The 25,599-nt window shown below is 40.0% G+C and overlaps 1 protein-coding gene across 1 annotated transcript in view; it reads left to right on the top strand.

The window, feature by feature from the left end:
• Positions 1 to 25,599, top strand: part of enpp2 (ectonucleotide pyrophosphatase/phosphodiesterase 2) — a 99,639-nt gene that overhangs the window by 37,601 nt on the left and 36,439 nt on the right. The window contains exons 12-17 of the mRNA XM_043688979.1: positions 1,450 to 1,522; positions 7,661 to 7,769; positions 11,812 to 11,937; positions 12,959 to 12,990; positions 18,242 to 18,369; positions 20,226 to 20,313. Of these exons, the coding sequence (XP_043544914.1) occupies positions 1,450 to 1,522; positions 7,661 to 7,769; positions 11,812 to 11,937; positions 12,959 to 12,990; positions 18,242 to 18,369; positions 20,226 to 20,313 (556 nt within the window). The remainder of the gene's footprint in view (positions 1 to 1,449; positions 1,523 to 7,660; positions 7,770 to 11,811; positions 11,938 to 12,958; positions 12,991 to 18,241; positions 18,370 to 20,225; positions 20,314 to 25,599) is intronic.

Raw genomic sequence — 25,599 nt, forward strand, 5'->3', positions numbered from 1 at the left:
TAGCCACGGAACGACACGACCAGCTATCCTTAGTAGCCACACACGCAGACAACAAGCAACATGAATTCGACTGGGACAACACTACTATCGTAGGGCAAGCCAGACAGAGAACAGCCAGGGAATTCCTAGAGGCATGGCATTCATCCACAAACTCCATCAACAAACACATCGACCTGGACCCAATATACCAACCACTACAGCGGACAGCTGAAACTGACAACCGGAAGCGGCAGGGACAGACCACTATAAACACCGGAGGAAACATCAAAGAAGCGCTTCGCAGGAGGCTCCCAAGCACTGATGATGTCGCCTAGCCAGGGGACGAAACGTTTGCAACAAAAACTTCCAGCTCGGCGAACAGAACCACAACAACGAGCACCCAAGCTACAAATCTTCGCACAAACTTTGATCTCTAATTTATTCCTTTGATCTATAATGCTAGAGTTTTTATTTCTTTATTTTTGTAATTTTTTTCCTACGAACGTGTATGGAGGAATCTGTACCTGGGTACCTTGTACATACGACAATGCTGTAAATGGCAATGTGTATACTTTTCACTGTATTCATTTGAGTACATGTGACAATAAAACTAATTAAAAGCTAATGATTTTGCTACATACAGTGATCAGAAAAAAAATTGCCATCTTTTTTTTAAGAAGTTTAAATTTCTTACCATCTTTTAATGGGTATAATAATGTTTGATGATTTTTTTCTCACCTGATTATAATCTGTCTCAGGATATGTGAGTTTTTTGTGTTAATATAAAAATAATTATTTTTCTGTGTGGCACTTTTGTTGCACTATATTGCCTCATTACTAATAACAATAAAAATAATCTTGATTGTTTGGATCACATAACTGACTTTCCATTAATTTCTTCTCTGACTCCCCATCTTTTTAACACTCATCTGATGATAGAAAGCAGAAAATCTTGGAGACATACAGTAAATTAGTCAGCATATATAAAGGGGAAAATCAGACCATAAACTGTGAGGAGTTTTATCTGTACTGATGAAGGATTAATTTGATTATCTGATACTGATAAAGACTTTCAAAGGGGGATGATGTCAACACTTGTGTGAGTGTATCAGTATTTGCAGGTTTTCTCCCTGACGGTATAAAGATGAGAAGTATATGTATTGGACAGTTTGATTATGGATTTGTAAAAATTGTTCAAATGATAATTGTTGAAAACTAAAAATCTGAGGAACTTACTAGTTTCACCACAATGTAAAGAAATATGTGTACTTGCATTGAGGTGGGGATAGAGAGTTCCAGAAGAATGTGGGTAAAGAGATCTATAGCTGGATAGTTGAGATGTAAGAAAATTGACACATCCACTAACAACTTCCTCTGTTTAAGCATTTGACAGAAGCTTCTCCTGTAAAGAAAATGTAACCAGATTCAAACAAAAAATATTCACTCTCTTTACACTTGCTTCAATTTTAGGCCCTATGTCTATGCCTTCTATTCAGAGCAACCAGATGGTTACGGTCACAGATTTGGACCATTCAGCTCCGAGGTTAGTAAAGCATTTTAACACTAGGTTGGGGAACTCATAGAGTCCAGTCTTTCCATATGTGTAACACCTGTTCCCTGTGCTACTGAAAGAAATGAATTGCTAATGTCAACCAGATGTTGTGGATTTTTTTTTGAAAAAAAGCCTTTTTGTTCTTGCTTGTTCCCTGGTGGCTTTCCAAAGGTCCTGACTGCATAGAAAGGTAATAGTAGGATATGCTGAGCATATATGTCAGTTTGAGGAATCAGGTTCTGACTTCCTTTTTCTCAATAATTATCTCTTTGTACTTAAGCTCTCACTTAATGTAATATACTGCACCTCTTATTAAATATTGTGCTATATTTTTTGCAATTTGAAAATCTTGTTTTCTTTGTTGCTTCCCCTGCCAGGAAGGGCTTTTAGTTGAAGGTAGTATTAAGAAATTTACAATCAGCGCAGATTTTCCAATGTTGGCTGTCCATTTCTCACCATACAAGTACACAGCTAGCAATTGGAAACCAGGGGTTGGGAGTATAGGAGGGGCTTTTAATACATTGGTGCTGAAGATTTAATTGATGCAAATATCAGGCCATTTTTTTTTTATCCTTAAAAATAAATTATAAAAAATTGAAATAGCTGGCTTCTGGTCAAATTCATTTTACTGCTGCATTTTGAAAGATTGAATGTGAATAGAGGATAAAAATGAAAGCAAAGACTCACATTTATGAAATTATATTCCTATTGTCAGGGTAAACTAAATAACTTCACAGTCAGTTCAGTATTTTTGAAGTGCAGACTCATTGTAGTGTAGCTAGATTCTAATCAACATGCTCAGGGATGATATTACAGACCTCTGGAACAGTTGGGACTTGAATCTAAATCTGCCAGCTCAGAGGTAGGGACACTAGCAGTGCACCAGAGGAACCCTTCCTCTTGTAGTGTAGGCAATCTCCATACAAGAGCCCACATTCAGCAATGTGGCAAATGACCAAAAAATCCAGTTCTTGATTGAGGGATAAATGTAGACCAGTCCAGCAGGAGGAACTCTTTTCTTTTGAATATGCCATAGGATCTGTTCGATCTGTATCAGAGGGCAGATCAGGCAGTGTCATACTAAGGGGGGAGTGCTGCACTTTTGCAGCTGACAGTTTTGAATGCCTATTCAACTGAATGTGAAGAATATGTGTTTTCCATGTGGTCAAATTGTTTTCCACATTTCCTTACAGCAGTGATTATGACAGGATTTTTTCTTTGAGGCACCAGTTTTTTCTGATTGGCTGAAAGGTCGGGCACTAGCCTGAAAGAATGATGAGATTTATCAGTTGCCAGGTAGTTAACTGCCAAAGGTTGTGGCTTCTTCCCTAATTTAATAGGGTGCCCCTGTCTCGAAGAACTGTTGGCTGTTCCAATGGCTTGCTGTTCTCTTGTCTCAGTAGCATCAGGAATGTAATGGTAGGATTGAGGACTCTTGTGTTGCCATGATATCACATAAGGAAATCACATTTGACAAACCTGTTAGAATTCTGAGGATGTAACTAGCAGAATAGATAAGGGGGAAATGATGATGAATAAGATATAATTACATTTTAAGAAAGCTATTGATGAGGTCTCATGCAAAAGTGTAGTAAACAAAACGAGAACACATGATTTTAGGGAGCATACTGGCTTGGATTGAGAACTAGTTAATGGCCTGAAATCAGATAACCAGAATAAATGAGTCCTTTTCAGATTGGCAATCCATAACTATGGGTACAGCTAGGATCAGTGCTTGGGTTTTAGCTAGACATAATACATGTTAGTGATTTTGGATGTTTGGTTTGCATGTAATATTTCTAACTTTTTAGTTTAGACAAAACTAGTTGGAAGTTTGAGTTGTGAGCAGAATGCAGAGATTATTCAAATGGATTTGGAGAGGCTGAGTGAGTGTGCAGAACATTTTGCAGATGGAATACAATGTGGAGAAATGAGGTTAACAACTTTGGTCTGAAAAACAGAAGCATGGAGTGTTTCTTAAGTGTAAGCAGTAGGGAAGTGTTTAATATCAAAGGACCTTCTTGTTCTTGTTCATGAGTTAGTGGGTGATCATGTAAATATTGCAAGCAGTTAAGAAGGCAAATGTCCTCTAATACAAGAAGGTTTGTGATGAGGAGTAAGATGTCTTGGAGAGCCATAGTGAGACAATCCATGCAAATCTTGTTTCCAGTTTTGGTTTTCTTAACAATGGAAAGGAGTACTTGGCATAGAGAGAGTGCAATAAAAGTTCATTATCCTCATTCCTGGCATGGATGAATTGTTCTTTGAAGAAATATTAAATAAACTGCGAGTTTAGAAGATGAGAGGTGACCAGGGTTCAAATATAAAATTCATGCAGTGCTCGACGATTGGATGAAAATTGACATTTTCCCCGCATTGGGGGTCTAGAAACAGAGGACACTCTTAGGAAAAGGGGCAGGCTATTTAGAACTGAGATGGAAAGGAATTCCTTCTTTCAGAAAGTGGTGAATCTTTGGAATTTTCTGTCACTGAGGGCTGTGACAACTGAATTGTTGAATATGTTCAAGACTGTGGTCAATGGATTTTTATATAATAAAAACATGAAATGATACAGGGATTGTGCAGGAAGGTGGTGTTGACTTCGAAGATTTTCTATGAGCTCAATGAACAGCAGAGTGGGCTTGATGGGCTGAACAGCTTACACTTGCTCCTATTTTAATGTTCTTTTGCACCTAATTGCTCCAAGGATTAGCGGACCACCCAACATCTATCTCTCTGCTGCTGGCGCACCAGTAAAAATGGATGGATGATAGACACAGCCCTTCCACATGATTTCATTGCCTCATGTCATCTTGCAACCCACTCCCCGGGGCAGATGTAACACTCTCGCCTGCATTTCAAAGATAATTTGTTATCTGCGAAGCCCTGAGGCCCTGAGCGATATTGTACAGATACAAGAGAATTAAATTGGTCTTAACCAGAAGCACAATACAGCTCCTTTTAGAGTAGTTGAATAGTTTCTGTTGAGATCAGTCAAAAAAATGATGACTTAATGGAAAAGAAAACCAGGCAGGGTGTAAAATGAGCTAAGTCTGCTTTCTCTTCTTGGCTATAATCAATTTCATCTCCAGTTCTATCTTTGGTTATTTTCAAGTCATCAACTCTTTGGTACTACCACGTTTAAGTTTTATTGTTTAAGTGAAGTTAACTTATTTGGTGTTTATACATTTCTGTTTTATACAGTGAAAGATACAGTCAGGTTGAGCTGACTCAAAACTTGAAATTATTTGAGAATCACCACATAAATTATAAACTTGCTGACAAAATAATACATTCCTATTAATGATACTGAATGAGAGACATATGCTACCTGCAGCAGTATGACAGCTGCTTGTTCTCCTATGAGCAGAAGGGTTGCTCACTCTCTGGGATTGCCTTTGAGTATTCAGGAATTTAAGATTAATCTCCAAGACAGGGATGTGAGCATTCAGGAAGAAAAAATCATAGCAATAATAATGAAATGATTTTAATGACTGTGAGCAATTTATTCATCATAACATGATTGGATAGTGGGGAAATAGTGATTTACTGTACAGGGCAGCTGGAGGGAGGAGGCCATGTGGTGATATCTCTGGAATACATTCAACTGCAGTAATAAACTTTATTGCTTGAGGGATCTTAAAGCCCTAAGATTCACTTTAATCATCAGTGCAGACAGTGTAGTATCATTGACAGGAATTATTGTTAATCATAGAAAAGAACTTGGTTGAATAGTGATTTTTAGTAATAATTGATTGCTTGGCACTAATCTCAACTTTATGGCTTTAAAACGTGTGGTTGAATTCAGTAATTCAGTTCAGTTGATTATATATGAATATGTTTTATAATTTGGTGCTACTGGTGTATTTCCTTATGGCAGTCTTCCATCCCGTTTGCTTCTTGGTGGTCAATTCAATGACTTTATGACTCTGTGTTTAACATTACCTGGTTGGCCTCAAGCACACCATTGTGGTGTGGCAGTCTCTGTTACATTTGCGGAAGGGAAGACAATGAGCTGAAAAAGGGGCAGGGTTTATTGGCCTCTGTTTTCTACTGGTGTATTTCCTTATGGCAGGAGTCTCAGGCAGTCTTCCATCGCGTTTGCTTCTTGGTGGTCAATTCAATGACTTTATGACTCTGTGTTTAACATTATCTGGTTGGCCTCAAGCACACCATTGTGGTGTGGCAGTCTCTGTTACATTTGCGGAAGGGAAGACAATGAGCTGAAAAAGGGGCAGGGTTTATTGGCCTCTGTTTTCTATTGGGTCCTCTTCTTAACCTGCTGAGCTGTTCCTTTCTGTTTGTCTCGAATGAGGCCCCTCCAAGCCTCCAGAGGTCACATTCATTGGTGGTTATCTCCCATTTGTCCACAATGATGTCGATCATCTTCACATCTTTCTTGCAGGTGCCCCTGTAATAGGGATCCACCTGGTAATGACCAAAGGGCAGTTTATCATACAGAAGATCTTTGGATATATAGCCATGTTCTGTCTGATGAATTTGACTAAAAAGCTACAGATGATATTAGCTTAACAATGAGTGTAGTTACTTTCAGTCAACCTGGTCAGGCATATTAGAGGACAACCTCAGGTGGGAATTGAATCCTTTTGGCCCAGAGGGACACTATCACTGCACTACAAAGTCCTGAGCAATGAGTGTTCTGTGATGGAATTATTGTGTTCTAACATCTCAAAGTTTGTGACATTGTCCTGCCAAGGGATGTTAAGGATATGTTTGAGACAGCAATAGTGTAAATTTATTCAGCCTTTTTATTCTGCTATCCCATGTTATCATTAATGTAGAGGAGTACACTGAGAAAACAAGCTTTATAGACTCACAGTTTGGTATTCTAAGTCTTGTTGTTCCACACCTTGTTACAACACTTTTCTTGGACATTGCAGTTTTTGTGATATGGAAATTTGAAGTCAGCTGATTTACTGTTTGCATGACTTCTTATTCATTCAAGTTCTATTCATTATTTGCATTCAGTTGTTGAAGAATATTGAGGAGAGTTGGTCTGCTCTGATGAAATATGTCTTTACATAAAACATGAGAAACTATTTTTCTCTTGAAATGAACTTTGCATCTTATTCCTCCTACCCTTAGATGTGCAGTATTAATGATCCTTCCAACATCATTCGCAAATTAATGTTTATAATCCCTTTAAAATCTCCAGGTTTCAAGTTTTTGTCAGTTCTTCTCTTTGTCATTAGATCAGCTTACTTTGTGCCAAACTAATATGAAATATAAAGACAAAAAAAATTTCCACCACAATCTTGATTCATAGTTTATGACTACGTTTAGCATGCTGAAAGGGCTGCTCGTTTAAATGTATGATTACACTATTTTGGTTAAAGAATGGCTGGACCACTCTCTGGTTCATTTCTCAAGGCAATGCATTGATCAGTCAGAGTAAACCTGCTTAGATTAAAATTTAAACAAAACCAAGTAGTTAACTGACCGTCACTATTTAATGGGTGCATTCTCCATGGTAATGTCTTTACCAATTATATTCCACTTGATAACTAATCATATGCTCTATTCTCATAAAGTATAAAAGGATTGTTTCTTATTTTCTTAGGTATGTCTTGCCAAATGTCCTGATGAATGCAAGACAAAATGTTTCAATGAAATGGAAGGAGAAAGTGAGGATAGAGGTTTACAAAATTATGAGGGGCATGGATAGGGTAAATAGGCAAAGTCTTTTCCAGGGAGGTCAGGGAGTCCAGAACTAGAGGGCATAGGTTTAGGGTGAGAGGGGAAAGATATAAAAGAGACTTAAGGGGCGATCAGAGTCGAGAGTGTGGTGCTGGAAAAGCGCAGCAGGTCAGGCAGCATCCGTGGAGCAGGAGAATTGACATTTTGAGCATAAGCGCTTCATCAGGAATCCTGATGCTTCTGCCCAAAACGTCGATTCTCCTGCTCCTCGGATGCTGCCTGACCTACTGTGTTTTTCCAGCACCACACTCTCAACCTGAGTATTTTTCAGCAATACTCAAGTTCTGTACTACCAAAGAATTATAAATTATTGGATTAAGCAGTGGACTGGCTTATGATTAGCTTTATAAATTCATTAAAATAAATCAAATTGTTTCTTTTAAATGTTATTATTTCTATTTAAATTTTTAGCTTACTGATGCTCTTAGAACAACTGACAGAGTTGTAGGGCAGCTGATGGATGGACTCAAACAGATGAAACTGCATCGTTGTGTCAACATCATCTTTCTTGGTGACCATGGTAAGATATTATGCCACCTGAACTTCTACATGATGACATTCTTACATTCCTCAAAAAGTAGCAGAGATACTGATTTTTTTGTGTCATCATAAGTGACTGAGTAACAAATTAAGAAAGGTCCTCAATGCATCCTTCCTGAATTTCACTTATGGTTTAAAATAAAGAAGTGATTAATAGTGACTTACCTCTGATAATGATCTTATAATGTAATAGCAAAATGCTGCAGATGCTGGAGCTCTGAACTAACAACAGGTCTGGACACTAAAGAAGAATTATATTGGACTTGACACGTTAACTCTATTTCTCCCTGCACAGATTCTCCAGCCCTGCTGAGTTTCTCCATCACTTTCTGTCTTTATCTCATCTTAGCAAGCTGCAAATGTAATATTTAATTTATAAAACATGTAAATTGTGTTGGACAGTTTGGAGTTATAAATCAAGACATAAAAAGCAAGATAAATCCAACCCAGACAATGAGCACCCAATCTACTCTGAATCATTAGCAGCTTAATGTGCAGGAAAACCTGGACAATATCCAGGCTTAGCTTGGTAAGTGGTGAGTAATATCCATGCTGGGCAAGAACTATCTCAAACAAAATGATATCTAACCAGCGTGCCTTAACATTCAGTAGCATAATCATCCCTGGCTTCCCTACTATCAACATCCTGGGGGGTTACCGGAAACTATACTGGACTAGCCATATAAATATGGTGGCCACAAAAACAGGTCAGAGGCTAGGAGTACCAGAGTGAGTCATTCACTTTGTAATTCCTCAAAGCCTCCATTTACAAAGCACAAGTTAGGATTGTGATGGAATATGCTCCATTTGGCGAAAGTGAGTACTGCAGATGCTGGAGATTAGAGTCAGGAGTGTGGTGCTGGAAAAACACAGCAGGTCAGGCAGCATCCAAGGTGCAGGAAAATCAACGTTTTGGACATTCCTGTTGAAAGGCTTTTGCCTGAAATATCGATTTTCCTGCTCCTTGGATGCTGCCTGACCTGCTGTGCTTTTCCAGCATTACACTCTCAACAAAACTCTCCTTTTGCCGGGATCTGGGCATTTTGAACAACACATAATAGAGCTCTAGACCATCCAGGACAATGCTGCCTATTTGATTGGGCACCTTTTCACCACTGACATAAGGTGACAGCAGTGTGTACCATTGACAAGATGCATCAAGGCTGCTTTGACAGCATCTTCCAAACCTGTGACACCTACCATCTAGAAGGACAAGACAGGAGATGGATGGGAACACCACCAATTGCAATTCCCCTTCAGGCCACACACCATCCTGACTTGGAAATATATCGTCTCTTCTTGACTGTTGCCAGGTTGAAATCCTGAAACTTCCTTCCTAACATTGCTGTGGGTGTCCCTACACCGCAAAGATTGCAACAATTAAAGTAAATAGCTCACCAACAATAAAAACTGAAAGAACTGCAGATGCTATAAACCAGAAACAATGATAGTACCTGTTTGAAGAGCTTAGCAGATCTGGCAGCATTCTGTGAAGAGAAATCAGAACTCAGAGGAAGGGTCACCAGACCCAAAAGGATAACTTTGATTGCTCTTTACAGTTACTGCCAAACCTGCTGAGCTTTTCCAGCAACTTCTGTTTTTGAGCTCATCAGCAATGTTCCCTCTTGGCTGTGTGACCATGCAGTGAGGTTTTGGGCATGCTGGTTGGCATACTGATTTCAGAAGTCAATGGTACGCTCAGATCTTGGAGGTCTGCACACTGAAAAAGAAAGTTATCGGGAGTATTGTTCACTACCACCTATTCCATGGTGATTCGAATGGACAATAAATGCTAGTCTAGCCAGTGATGTCCGTATCCTGTGAATGAATGACAAATACACAGAGTCAGCAGGTCTGGCATTAACGGAGGGGAGACAAGGAGAAATAACTTCATGTCTGTGATGTTAACATTTACTCAGTTTTTATCTCTCTGTCAGCTGGACCAGCTGAGTATTTCCAGCTTTCTCAGTTTTTACACACGATTTTCATCATCCACAGTACTTCAATTATGCATTGAAGAATCAATTTCACCGAAGTGACGTTACTCTTCAAGCTCTCATTAACTTTGCAACAGATCTCTGTCACAATTCTCTTTTGGGTGAGGGTGAATGACCCACCAGTTTTTGAGCAAAGTAATGTTGACAGGAGTATGTATCATCAATCGACAAAATCTTTTCCCTGGGGTGGTGGAGTCTAGAACTAGAAGGCATAGGTTTAGGGTCAGAGGGGAAAGATATAAAAAGGCAGCTAAGGGGCAGCTTTTTTACGCAGAGGATGGAGTGTGTATGGAATGAGCTGTCATAGGTGTACAACATTTAAAAGGCATCTGGATGGGTATATGAATAGGATGAGCTTAGAGGGATATGGGCCAAGTGCTGGCAAATGGGACTAGATTAGGTTGGGATAACTGGTTTGTACGGACGAGTTGGACCAAAGGGTCTACTTCCATGTTGTACATCTCTATGCCTCTGTGACTCTAAGATGGTAAACATCAAATCAAAAGCAAAATGACTGTGGCCAAAGTGAGGAAAAACAGAAGTTACATGATTTACAGATGAGCACCGATGTTATGGAGCTTGGAAAATTTAACGTGTGTATGTGTGTCCATGCACATGTAAATTGAGGGCAAAATGGGGTCAAAGGCTATGGCTGAGGGTGGTTTTTAACAGCCGCACAGTTGTGCCCATGTTCCTATCCCCAGACTGAGGTAAATGGAGGCTCCCTCAAACTCAGCAGACAGGGTAGGCTGGTTACCTTATCAGGAAAGCAGCCATTTTTCTTGTCTGCTGAGAAGGCACTTTAAAGGGACCGGAGATGGATTGAGGTCCGAAGTGGCTATTAGTCAACTGTTTAATTGGTGGCAGGTCAAGAGGGGAGTATCACATGGTGCATTGAGATTGGCTGGGTGTCTGATAAGTCTAATTAAGAACAACAAATGAGAAATGGAGCAGTGATGCCTCTTTAATTTGTTGCCTTTAGCCTTTTTCAAATGCATTTGAACAAATGATCTCTCCAAATATGAACAAAATATCCCATATCATTCTGGAACCTAGCGATCACATTTTTCAGTATAAGCAGGTGAATACCACCAACCCATTCAAATCTTCTGAAGCAAGAGTAGAAAACCCATTGAAATGTATATGTCACTTGATTCTCAGTGGAAACTCGAAATGAAGAAAAGACAGTAAAAGAAAAGGCAAGTAGGCAAACTATCTAAGGTATACCACTATAACTAGGAACAGAGTCAAATAGTGTGGTGCTGGAAAAGCACAGCTGGTCAGAAAGCATTCGAGGTGCTGGAGAGTCGACGTTTCAAGCATAAGCTCTTTATCGTTCCTGGGTTTGGTTGGGATGTTAATTGAAGGGTCAGTGCAAGCTTGATGGGCCGAATAGCATCTTTATGCACTGCAGGGATTCTATGACACACCAATATGCTACAATAACCTATCAATTGATGAAGTAAATTATCAATTAAATGTTGTGGCATTTAATAACCATTTAATAAATATCACTGAATTAGACTGAAGTGTTACAAAGGCTAACATGAGCTCTAGTTTCCAGTTTTTCTTTTCTGGTTAAACAGATTAGGTTACTTATCCCTATATAAATGCACAATAATTTAAGGGAAGGATTTATACAAAAAAAGTGAAAATTTAAATGGAACTTCTGTTCCGATCCTTTCATAATGAAAAGAATGTTGAAAGATTGTTTCAGTAGTCTTTATGTTCTTTAGTGGAAATCGCTATGTTAAAAGAATCTCCAGTGGGACATCTGCTTCAAGCATGATCCTGCTCAGAATGGACATCCAATAGCTCTCTTCACATGCGACAGCCAGTGATTTTCACTAGTCCCCTGCACTAAACATATATAACCTTGGCAATACACTCAGCAGCCATCAAGAATATATCAGAGTATAAGGTACTGTTTGAACACAGCCAAAACTGACTGAATCTGATCTGCAGTTGCATATTGAAATTTAGAAAGAAAAGATAACTTCATGGTACTTGTGATTTATTTTAAAGGAATGGAAGATGCAAGCTGTGAAAGAACAGAATTTTTGAGTAACTACCTCTCTACTGTTGATGACATAATTTTGTACCCTGGAACTCTGGGACGTATTCGCTCCAGATACAGTAACAATCCCAGATGTAAGTAAATTGGTGGGAGAGCTAATTTCCTTAATATTTGCCTTTGATTTACAAGAGTGGTTTGGTAGCACTTTTACTCTAAGCAGACCAAGTTGGAAGGATATATCTGCCGCATTGAATCTACAGCAGGTCATGAAAGAACCAACAAGAAAGAAAGCTGGTTTGACTTCATCCTCAGCATCTTCCACATATATAACAGTGGGTTATAAATGATGGCCTCAGGATGCCTGCATGGTACACAATTCACTACGTTATATTTCAGTCCAAATAATTCTGTTGCTGACTGTGTACTCAACACAGATATGCTGCAGTTACGTTGGGAATGTTTTAAAGGCCTCTGTCCTTATGATCAGAAACTTACAGAAAATGCAGGGCAAAGCTACTGATTTCTGTAGATTGGTTAATTTGGCTAAACAGTATATTCCAGTCTTAATTGACAGGTGCAAAGACTCCAGTATGACTATGGGTGCTCATTTTAAATCTTAGGAACCTGAACAGTCATATCTTATAATTGGAATGAACAAATATCCATTCTTTTCCAGTGATAGATATGTTGCTGACTGTCCCAGTGCTCACGTTTGTGTATTCAGTACAAAATTCTAACATGCCACCATTTAGCTGTTAGTACAAGAATGATTTGATGAATCCCAGTTCCTTTTAGGAAGTATGGTATGATGAGACAACATAGCCAAAATTTGGATAAAGTGGAAAACAGGTCTTGCAGGGTTTTCCAAACATTAAAAATAATGAACAGAAAATCCTGTAAGGTGTATTGATCTATGTACTTAAGTTACGGATAAGCAGTCTTTGCATTAGAATTGGTAAGATGTACCCTCGTAACGTGCGGTAACCTGCTTGTATTGTTGTTTGAAGGTTGTGTTGCTTGTAAGATATATTTGTTCTGCTCGCCACTTGGTTTGTGATTAGTTGTGAATATAGTAAAGTTGGGTAAAACCTGTTTCTTCAATAATCCATTGGGATCTCCTCATTTTTACAGTTTCATGTTAACCTTTCTTTACAGATGATCCCAAAACACTGGTGGCTAACCTTACTGTGAGTATAAAACAATGCATTGTCGAAAGCTAATATTTAAAAACAAGGACATGCATTCAGAATATTAATGAAATCTAATACAAATACAGAGCTAGTCAGAACTTTCTGTTTTTGTTCTCACTGGCAAATAAATTCCTGTTTATTGAAATGAATGGCCAGGTAATTAAAGGCGAGCAAACGTTGACACAGAAAACCCTTTCTCACGTATTGATCTAATTACTGGAAGAGTTACACTTCCATCATTGTAATGTACAAATAAGGAACCAGAGTAGGACACTCAGGTCAGTTGAACCTGCTCCACCATTCAATAAGATCATGGCTGACCTCATTTAAGCTTCAACTCTACATTCCTGCATATCTTCAATACTCTTACATCTCCTTGGTAATCAGGAATCTATGACCTCTGCCTTAAAAATATTTCAAGATTCTGCATCCACTGCATTTTGATGAAGGGAATTCTAAAGCCACTGAACCCTCTGAGAGGAAAATTGTTTCATTATCTCTGTTTTAAACGAGTGCCCCTTATTTTTAAACTGTGTCCCCAACTTCTAGGTTTTCCTACCAGAGGAAGCATCCTTTCAGTATCTGCCTGGTCACGTACCTTCAGGATTTTATGTATTTCAATGAAGTCACCTTTTCTAAATTCCACAGCATACAGGCCCAACCTGTCTAACTTTTCCTCATGAGGTAACCTGCTAATTCCAGATATTACTCCAGTAAGCCTTCGTTGAACTGCTTCCAATGCATTAACATCCTTCAGTAAATATGGTGACCAGTACAGTACACAGTACTCTAGATGTGGTCTCACCAATGCCCTGTGTAACTGAAGCAAATTGCACTTTAAGTAATGGCAGTGTTTGCTGACATCAGTAACAGTAGGCAATTATCTATTTGTGCTGACTGGGGAATGCATCATTCCAAGCACTGACGTCATCACGTAGACTTTATGTGGTGCCATGTGTAAGTGCATTACAGCACACACACAGGGAAGAGCACGCTGTTTTGAACTGGGGTTCCACAGTGGGAGAGAGATGCTGGATATTGGGGAAGCCCTCAGAGTGAACAGAGAAGAGGGTCAAGACCTGGGAGGTTGGGGTTGGATGTGACAAGAAGAACCCAGAAGCCAAGAGACCGCCTCCTCCTCTGTCTTCTTTTCCTCCACCCCAACGCCCAGCTATCCCCCTCCATCTCCCCTCTGGTTCTCTCCTAGATCTTGACCTCTACACTGCCTCCCTTTTCCCAGATTTTCCCTATCTCTTACCCCTACACCCCTAGTCCCAATCTCTTACCCCTACACCCCTAGTCCCAATCTCTCTTTCCCCACCACCTGATCTCCTTGATCCCTCTCCACCCAGTCCCGATCTTGTTTCCCCAGCCATCCCAACGTCCCCCACTCCCAAAACTCCACTTGCATCTCCCGAAAACTGCACATTCACAATTTAAAGCCGATGCCATGATGTGGAAGAGCTGGTGTTGGACTGGGGTGGACAAAGTCAAAAATCATATAACACCAAGTTATAGTCCAACAGGTTTATTCGAAAGCTAGTACTCCCAAATAAACCTGTTGGACTATAACCTGGTGTTGAGTGATTTTTAACTTAGCACAAATGTGTTAGTGTTAACAAACACAGCCTTAGATTCTACCAATTACTTTTTCTGCTTATTAAAGAATACCAGAAAGATATAGTCAAAGATGTTAATGCTTTTTTTCAGCACCTGGAACTGATTTTCTCTTTGGTTATTATTACATGTCCACAGTTTGACTTAAAATTGATAAACCTGTTGTTGGATTGAAATTGCCTTTTATAAACCACCTATATTTTTCTGTCACTATATGTTAGTATAACCACCAGGATCAGGTGATGCTTTAATAACATGGATCCATCATTCAATTTCAGATGAAATCCTAAAGAGATTTGATCTATGTTTCTATGGTTTTAAGTGGACCAGCAACTGTTTTATGAGGCATTCCCTGGAACAGAGCTTTCAAAGCCTCAGTGGGGTTGTGAGGTGAGATTGTGGGGTCACAGCTTTGAGGCAGCAATGGCTGGAGCTCAGACTGAATGTTCACAGCCGTGAGTCCTTTCAATCCCCTTTATCTTATCTAGTGGTTATGTGGCCTAATAGACAGATCTTTTCGAGGTCTGATTGCTGCTGCAAAAATATTGAAAAGGTACGTTCATTTCTTTCAACCAAAATCCCTACATCTTAAACTATTCCCATCAGGCTCAGGATCAAATCTGCCATTCCTAGCCCCTTCCACCCAGAGTCTTAAAACCCCCTCCCCGCCCCAACAGGGTCACATGAGCATGAGGTGTGAGAATTGTTTGATACCAAGAAGCACTACTCAGAGCCCAAGAGATTAATTCAAGAGGACTAGCAGCTAATCCCAGTGTGCCCAATTTGTTTTTCATGCAGAAGATCAATGCATGCTCATAGTAGTTTGTATCACGTGGAGTGAAGATGCTTCACTGCTTTGATGAAGAATCATCTAGACTCGAAATGTTAGCTTGCTCTTTCTCATGGATGCTGCCTGACCTGCTGTGATTTCCAGGAATTTTGTTCTCGAGTGAAGATGCTTGATCGCTTTGCATATTGTTTGTCTTATAAATGATCAGCTGCCATCTATTTACTTGAGTCGATAGACACAGGAGTAGGCCAGTCAGCCTGTTGGGCCTGCTCCCCCACTTAGTACAGTCATGGTTAATCGATCATTTTGGTGTCCTTTACCCACACTCTTTCCATAAGCCTTCCTCCATGCACTGTTAGTCAGAAATTTATCAAGCTCCAAACAGACTCAAAGACTGGCCTTCCACTGGTGTCTGGGTAAAATTTGCAAATTTCTGAGTAAAATATTTTCTCTTGAGCTTTTTCTAAACTGGGGGCTTTCTCTTATTTTTAAATTATGCTCTCTGTTTCTAAACTCCCCAGTGAGGGGAAACATTTCATCTGCATCTAAGCTGGCTGTCCCTTCCAGTACGTTGTAGGCTTCAGTCACCTCTCATTCTTCTAGAAAATGCAGGCCCAGTTTTCACAATCTGTCGTCTTAGGACAGTCCCACCATCCAATGAACAAGTCTGGTGAAACTTCTTTGTATCCCCTCCATGGCATTAATATCCTTCTGGACACCAAACTTCTATACAAATGAAGCAAGATTTCATTACTCCTTACTCAGTTCCTCTTGCAATAAAGACTTCAATAAAGACTTGCAATAAAGTATTCCATTAGTCTTCCCAATTGCTTTCTATATGTTAGCCTTCAGTCACTTATTGAAAATTTACCTTTCAAATCTTTTTTTCATTTTCTAACCTCTTACCATTTAAGAAATACTCTGAACATCTGTTCTTCTCATGGATAACCTCTCATTTTACTACATTATATTCCATCTGCCATTTTAGTGGGCGGCACGGTGGCACAGTGGTTAGCACTGCTGCCTCACAGTGCCAGAGACCCGGGTTAAATTCCCACCTCAGGCGACTGACTGTGTGGAGTTTGCACGTTCTCCCCGTGCCTGTGTGGGTTTCCTCCGGGTGCTCCGGTTTCCTCCCACAGTCCAAAGATGTGCAGGCCAGGTGAATTGGCCATGCTAAATTGCCCGTAGTGTTAGGTAAGGGGTAAATGTAGGGATATGGGTGGGTTGCGCTTCGGCGGGGCAGTGTGGACTTGTTGGGCCGAAGGGCCTGTTTCCACTCTGTAATTAATCTAATTAATCTAATCTAATCAAAGTTTGTCAATCTGATCTTGAAACACACAATTTTTCCCATTTAATAAAGTGATGATTATTAGGAAAATGGCTTTGGGCCATCATTTGGCAAATATTTTTACCAAGGTGGGGTGAGCTTTTAAGAAGTGTCAAATAGCAGATCTTGATTTTTTTAGAAGATATTTTTCCCTTAATGTGTTGGTCGCTTTTGACCACATAATACCCATTACAGTGGGAATTTTATAAGGCCAGATCACAAAATTTCACAAACGCTGCTCTGGAATAAACCACCACAGGCTGAAACTTATTGATTTTTTGGCTAAGTTAGAGTGTGTCAAGTTTTGATAGTGATTCTGACCACGAGGCCCAGTGAATTTTCTCGCCGTATCTTAGCAAACTCACTGCATTAATTGATATTCCACTCCTTATGGTGAGCATTACATCTGGTTTATACCCCATTTTACCACATGCTGTTCCCGGAGCTCTCACTGGAGATCCCAGAACTGACCAGCATCCCTGGCGCCAGCACCATCTTTCAAAGCCCATTTGTGCACCTGGACAAGTGCTATCAGTCCACAGTTGTCCTGCATGGTTCCTGACATTTTCCCAGCTAGACAGAGGAAAATTGGCCCCCAGTTTATGGGCAGGGAGCTGGTGCACAGGTGGACTTCCTCCTGCCCCAGGACCAGCAGTATATCAGACCATGCCAGTGCAGGTCTGAGGTTGCATGGAGTCCACTCTGGTTTCCGAGTTGGGTTTTTCGAACAGCTAGTTTGTACAGTGAGGTTGGTAAGATCATAACCCATGACAAGTCGGACTATGAGCGATGTGTTTAACAAGCAATAATGATCACAGATGGGAGCTCACAATTGCCTGGCAAGAATGTGGTTAAGTTGCCTGAGGAAAGTGTACAAAATGTGATGAGATAAGCTCAACAGAGACATGAAATTCACCAAACATCCCACCCAATTCTACCACTCACCTTGGCATAGTCCTCAACATTCAGAGCCTGATAAGATTGCAATTTGAAATATGAATAAAACTTGATTTGTATGGTTCTTTCTACATCACATCTTCCTCTCTGTTTAGAGTCTCCTTACGGTGAATCAGCAGTGTAGGAACTGATGTATAGAAAACTATTTGCCACACTCTGTGGTGTAGTGTGTTGGTGCACCATCATTACAGTAAATATTTAAAAACTGATTGTGCTTCTCAAAGTTACAACTGGAATATAAATTTCCTTATTTGCTCCTGTTAATTTGTACAAATCTAAATTTGTAAAATTTTGGATCTACTAATATATAAGGTAAGAAATGTACATGTAACAATATGATGTTGTTCCAGTGTCACCTGCACAGTGCCTGATTCTGTCTTACCTTGAGTGCAAGAGCCATGTCTAATGCCCTAATTTGATTTTGCAGTTTTCACTGTTCACAAATGAACAATAATTCATACTCCAAAGCAACTGTAACTTACTGATAAAGCATTGTAAGCATTTTTTTGTTATCTTTATGCTATAGATTTTGCTCAATTTCAAATGTCTTTTAGTGCAAAAAACCAGATCAGCATTTCAAGCCGTATTTGAAGATGAACCTCCCAAAACGTTTACATTATGCCAACAATAGAAGAATTGAAGATGTCCATTTAATGGTAGAGAGGAAGTGGCAGGTAGCAAGGTACTTAAATAAATTACACTTGTAGCATAAATACTAACACAACTACTAGATATTTGAAGCAAAAACACTGCTAGAGAAATATAACAGGTCTTGTGGTGTCTGTAAAGGGACAAACAGAACTAATATTTTGATGAAGAGTCACTGGACTTGAAATGTTAACTCTGCTTTCTTCCCATAGATGCTATCAGACCTGTTAAGTTTCGCTAGCACTTTCTGTTTTTGTTTCAGATCTATACCTTCTGCAGTTTTGCTTTATTTCAATGTTTCCAGTCTAGACTTCTGAAGAAAGGTCACTGGACTCAAAATATTAAATTTGTTTTTCTCTCCACAGATGCTGCCACACTATTTTTTTGACCAGCGCACTGTTGTTGTACACTAAAAACATAGCCTGCTTATTTCTGTTTTATGGTAAATGTTTGACCACCATGGAGTTAGTACTCCTTGAAAAGTTTTAATTCTTTTCTGTAAATGAATATCCAAAATTTGGCTATAATTCTTACACTGAAGAAGGGCTAATGCCCGAAACGTCGATTCTCCTGTTCCCTAGATGCTGCCTGACCTGTTGCGCTTTTCCAGCAACACATTTCCATCTATAATTCTTACACTACATTGTGTACAGATTTTGGATTGTGAGAGTTTAGAATATCAGTCTCTTACTTCCTATATACTCCCCTGTAAACTATGATGGTGCTATTATGTGTTTTCTATATTAACCTTCAGTATAATTTGAGCTGTTTTTTAAACTGTTATTTGCAATATTTTCACTTTTGTATGGACTACAATATATATTCGTTCACAAAATTACTCTCTGTTCAGATAAAATCTACGTGGACCCTGTACCCTGATTATTTGACATTGTCTGGTGCTTTTAGATTAAATTATGTTGGCACCTTTAATGTTTTTCATAAGTTACAGGCAATTTTACATTGTGAAATAAAACTGACCACATGTATGGTGTTGTAATTTTGACACTTCCTTGAGTTGAATATTGTAGCTCCCTGCAAGTGCGACTTGAGCTGGGCAATATATAAAATAAAACAGCCTTCCAGCCCAACTCCTGAACTGTGTTATATTAATAGGACGGGGAGGGGAGGGGGTGCAGGTAACTGTGACAGGCATTAGGTCTGTGATGAAGTGGTTAAAATCAGGAATGTTCAAGTACTACATTCCCTCTAATTTTTGGGCTGCTGTATGAACCTGCAATGTCTATGCGAGACAGGAACTTCTAGAATTAGTGGTCAATGTGTCCATTGTGCATTGACCCTCTGAGTAGCTGTGAGGGAACATTGTCCAAGAGGCCAGAATTGGAGGCTTGCAGACATCCTAGAGGCTTTTGGGGCTGGGGGAGATTAGAGATGTCAGCAGGTGTGAGGCCAGGGAAGACTTTTAAAACATGGATGAGTATTTTAAAATCTAAGTATTAATTAACTGTGCACCAATAAAGGACTGATGATTGAATGGGACTTGGTTCAAGTTAGCATATGGGCACTATTGTTTTGATGAATATCAGAGAGATGTTCCTCTGTATCTTTCTTTGGACAGAATTCAATATATAGAGATATCATTTTATATTGTATTTTGAAATTAGTATAGAAGAAGAACACAAATCTAATGATGAGTGAGTGTTTGCATTTAGAAATACGTCCCATTCTGCAAAATGTCTTGTATTCAAGAAATAGACAAAATTTGCATTATTGCTTTTGATTTATATTATGTTAAATAATACAATGAACCATTCATACAGGAAGTTTCATGACCAGAAAACGCTACTGCAGGCCATTTGATCTCCATATGTTTAATGTATTTTATTTTGTGCTTTAAAAAAAATCAATGTTAACTTTCCTTTCTGCTTTCAGGAAACCAATGGAAGTTACCAGAAAGCTCTCAGGAAAATGCAATTTTCAAGGCGACCATGGCTATGATAATAAAATTAATAGTATGCAGGTAGGAATTGTGCAGATTTGTTTGGAATGTTTTACTCTTCAACTACTCCTTCAATTCTAACTTTAGAACATGTCATATCACATGATAGTACTCTTCTGCATTTTTTTGTTTTCTATCTTCATTCTGAGTAGTTTATGCTGTAGAGGCATTTCCATAATTATCCATGTATGGAGTTTTGCTCTGTATGGACAACTTTAATTATGTCTCTTTCACACATGGTCCTCATAAGACCTCCTTCCATACCTACCTCTCTGTGTTTTTGATTTATCCATTTGTTTGAGCTGGCATTGGAAGCGTAGCATTAGGCAAACAGCAACCCAGAACACACAAATAAAATAATACCTGTAGTTCTTCGTAGAAATATAACCTTTGGTTGTATTTTTCTTATTAATACTTACTCATGAGAAGGGGGTGTTGCTGACTAGACCAGCATTTATCACCCATCCCTAATTCCCAGAGGGCAGTTAAAAATCAACCACATGTGGGTCTGGAATCACATGTAGACCAGAACAGATATGGATTGCAGTTTCCTTCCCTAAAGGACATTAGTCAACTAGATGAGTTTTTCTGACAATCAGCAACGGATTCATGGTTATCATTAGATTCTTAGTTCTGGATCTTTCTTTAATGGATTCAAATTCATGGTGTTGGGACTCGAAGCATTGTCCCAGAACATTACCTGGGTCTCTGGATTAACAGTCCAACAATAATACCACTCTGCCATCACCTCCCCTAACTGATCACTGGATTCAGTGCTTGGATAGAAATACTGATGTCAAATTTCAACACGAGCAATATGCTATCTCAGAGTCAGATGTGTTCTAAAAGAAGGGGAGTGAGGAACGGCATACAAAATTTTCCTTCCCTTTCCCTTTCCTTTTATTTTCATCTTCTGACTTGCACAAAAATTCACTACCAAAGTGGTAGCCATCTTTAACACAGCTTATACAGGAGCTTACTTTAAGTTATTCATAAAGATAAAAGTCAACCAAGTATTCCGTTTTGGGTACTATGGGGGGATGGCCCATCAGGTGACGGCAGCAGCAGTCAGAGCAGTGGCACCATGGTTGGCCCTGCTGTACAGAGGGGAAGCACCAAGTGTAGTAGAGCAATGGGAATTGGAGATTTGATAGTCAGGGGCACAGATAGGTGCTTTTCCGGTTACAAGACAGAATCCAGGATGGTACGTTTCCTACCTGGTGCCAGGGTCATGGATATTTCTAAGTGGGTACAGGGCATCCTGAAATGAGAAGGTAAACAGACAAAAGCTGTTGTCCATGTTGGCACAAGAGACGTAGGTAGGAAGAGTGACAAGGTCCTGCAATGACAATTCAGGGAGTTAGGTAATAAACTAAAAAGTAGGGTGGTAATCTCAGGATTACTTCCCATGCCAAGTGCTACTGAGGCTAGGAACAGAAACATAGTAAAGTTGAACACGTGGCAAATGGGCTAGTGTAGGGGGGAGGGTTTCAGATGTGTGGATCATTGGGATGTCTCCCAGGGAAGGTGGGACCTGTACAAGTGGGACAGGTTACACCTAAACTGGAGGAACACCAATAATCTGGTAGGTAAATTTGATAGTGCCACTTGGGAGGGTTTAAATTAGTGTGGCAGAGAGGTGGGGTCTGGAGCAGCAGGTCAATAAGTATAGAGACTGGGAAAGAGTTTAAGATTAAGGCAACACATAGCTAAGAGGAAGAGCAGTCAGTGAGAGGTTGCTGGGCTCAGCAGAACTGGAGATTTGACCTGTATTTGCTTCAATGAAAGAAGTAAAACAGTTAAGACAGATTGACTTAGAGTCTGACTTAATGCATGCAAATATGATATTGTTGCTATCACAGAGACATGTTTGAAAGAGGGAGAGGATTGGCAGATTAATGCTCCAGGATATTGATGTTTCATATGAGATAGAGGAAGAAGCAAAAGAAATGGGGAGGTTGCATTACTAGTTAGGGATCTTACAGCAAAGCATTATGGGTAGAGCTCAGGAATAGGAAGGGTGCAGTCACAATGCTGGGATTGTACTACAGACATCCCAGCTGCCAGCGGGAGGTAGAGGAAGAGATATGTATTCAGATTCTGGAAAGATGTGAAAATGACAGGGTTATTGTGGTCGGTGATTTTAACTTCCAGCATATTGACCGGGACTCCCTTAGTAATGGGGATTTGAATGGAGAGCAATTTGTTAGGTGTGTCCAGGAGTGTTTGTTTTAAACAGTATGTGGATAGTCCGACAAGGTAGGGTGCAATTCTGGATCTGGTATTGGGAAATGAGCCCAACCAGTTAATCAAAGTTTCAGTGGGGGAGCATTTTTGGAATTGTGACCATTGTGGATAAGGACAACAGTGGACCTAGGACAAAGGTATTAAATTGCGGGAAGACCACCTATAATCAAATTAGGCAAGGACTGGAGATTATGGATTGGGAGAGAATGTTTGAGGGTAAATCCACATGTGGGAGTCTTTTAAAGACTTGTTGACTACAGTGCAGGACAGGCATGTTCCTGTGAAAATGAAGGACAGGAATGACAGGAACCTTGGATGACAACAAAAATTAGCAGATCAATTTTTAAAAATGGAAGCATACCTAAGGTCTAGGCAACTAGAAACAGATGAATCCTTGAAAATATAGAAAAAGGAGGAAGAAGCTTAAACGGGGAGTTAGGAACGCTAAAAGGGCACATGAAATGTCTTTGGCAAGCAAGGTTAAGGAGAATCCCAAGGCATTTTACACATATATTTGAAGCAAGAGGGTAGCAAGGGAAAGAGTATGCTCACTCAATGATAAAAGAAGGATGTTATGTGTGGAGCCAGAGGAAATGGGTTAAATCCCTAATGAGTTCAGTATTCACCAAAGAGAGGGACATGAGGAATGTTGAGGTGAGGGAGAGGTGTGTGAATACTCTTAGGCAGGTGAACATAATGAAGGAGGACGTGTTGGGTGCCTTGAAATGCATTAAGGTAGACAAGTCCCTAGGGCCAGATGGGACCTATCCGAGGATACTGTGGGGGGCAAAGGACAAAATAAATGGGTCCTTAATAGAAATCTTTGCATCTTCTTTGGCCTCAGGTGAGGTTCTAGAGGACTGGAGAATGGCCTTTGTTGTTACTTTTGTTTAAGAAAGGAGACAGAGATAATACATGTAATTACAGGCCAGTGAGCTTGATGTCAGTGGTGAGGTGCTGTTGGAAAACCTAATGAGAGACTGGATTTATTCACATTTGGAAACAAATTGTCTTGTTAGTTATAGGCAGTGTGGGTTTATGTGAGGAAGACCAGGCCTCACCAATATGACTGAGTTTTTTGAGGAAGTGACAAGAATGCTTGATGAGGGAAGGGCAGTGATATTGTCTACATGGACTTTAGTAAGACATATAGTCTCAATGGATCTGGGGTGTGCTGGCTGGATGGATACAGAACTGGCTTGGTCATAGAAGTCAGAGAATAGTGGTGGAAGGGTGCTTTTCGAAATGGAATCAGTAACTAGTGGTGTTCTGCAGCATCAATGCTGGAACCTTTGTTATTTGTAATATATATAAATGGTCTAAAGGAAAATGTAGGTTGTCTGATTTGTAAGTTTGTGGATGACACCAAATTGGTGAAGTTGCAGATAGTGAGGAGGATTATCAAAGGATGCAGCAGGATATAGCTAGGTTGCACATTTGTGCAGGGAAATGGCAGAAGGAGGTTAATCTGGACAAATGTGAGGTGATACATTTTGGAAGATCAAATTCAGGTGCGGATTATACAATAAATGGTAGAACTCTCATACAGAGGGATTTGGGCGTACAGATCAACAGATCCCTGAAAGTGGCAACATAGGTGGGTTGAGAAGGCATACAGCACACTTGCCTTCAATGGCTGGTGTATCAAATATAAAAGTTATGTTACAGGTGTATAAAAATCTGTTTAGGCCACATTTGCAACATTGCTTGCAGTTCTGGTTACCACAATACCTGAAAGACGTGGATGCTTTGGAGAGGGTGTAGAGAAGGCTTACCAATTGGTCCCCAGTTTGGAGGGTTCTAATTATAAGAAAAGGTTGGATAAACTCGGATTGCTTTCACTGGAAAGATGGAGGCTGAGGGGTGACCAAACAGAGGACTACAAAATTATGAAAGGCATACATAGGGTGGATAGTTGTAGTCTTTTACTCAGGGTGGAAAGCTCATCTACAAGACGGCACAAGCTCAAGCTGAGAGGGGAAATGTTGAGAGGAGAACTGTGTGAAAATTGTTTCGTACAGATGGTGTTGGGTGCCTGGAACACACTGCCAGTGGAGGTGGTAAAAGCAGGCGTGTTAGCAATGTTTAAGATGTATCTCGACAGACACATGAATGGGAGGCAAATAGAGGGATAGAAACCATATTTGAGCATAAGGTAGTGGTTCTAAATAAGGATTAGGAATCAGTGTAGGCTGGTGGTGGGCTGAAGGGCCTGTTCTTGTGCTGCATTGTATTGTATAAAATTGTCTGCTGTCTACATGAACATGCTAGATTTGTGTAATGGATTTTCCCACGGATATTTAACAGAATTTATGAAGTGGAAGAAATTGATTATTCTTTCCCAAAGAATGTTTTGTATTCAAACTTAATTTAAACCAAAACAAATCTCAACAACTTGACTTTTTACTACTGTAGATCATTCTGCTTTAGAATAACTATTTGATCAGAATAAATGTCAAATTCTTGAAAAAAAGATCATCTCTCTTAGAGAACTGAACTGATGTTTTTAGTATTAGGAATGCACCTTGTTAAGAATCACACATGAGAGTTACGCCATTTTATTCAATATGTGCAGGAACTGTATAATCCCAGTGGGAATAATGATCTAAGACTGGAGCTCATGGGCTTCCCATCACGAAGGACTCAAAGCCCTCCGCTTCTTTCTTTCCCGCCGTACTGACCAGTACCCTTCCACCGACACCCTCCTTCGACTGACTGAACTGGTCCTCACCCTGAACAACTTCTCTTTCCAATCCTCCCACTTCCTCCAAACGAAAGGAGTAGCCATGGGCACCCGCATGGGCCCCAGCTATGCCTGCCTCTTCGTAGGATATGTGGAACAATCCATCTTCCGCAACTACACTGGCACCACCCCACACCTTTTCCTCCACTACATCGTTGACTGTATCGGCGCCGCCTCATGCTCCCACGAGGAGGTTGAACAGTTCATCCACTTCACCAAAACCTTCCACCCCGACCTCAAATTCACCTGGACAGTCTCGGACTCCTCCCTCCCCTTCCTAGACCTCTCCATTTCTATCTCGGGCGACCGAATCAACA

This window comes from Chiloscyllium plagiosum, chromosome 4 (assembly GCF_004010195.1).
Source record: "Chiloscyllium plagiosum isolate BGI_BamShark_2017 chromosome 4, ASM401019v2, whole genome shotgun sequence".
In the NCBI taxonomy this organism is placed as follows: domain Eukaryota; kingdom Metazoa; phylum Chordata; class Chondrichthyes; order Orectolobiformes; family Hemiscylliidae; genus Chiloscyllium; species Chiloscyllium plagiosum.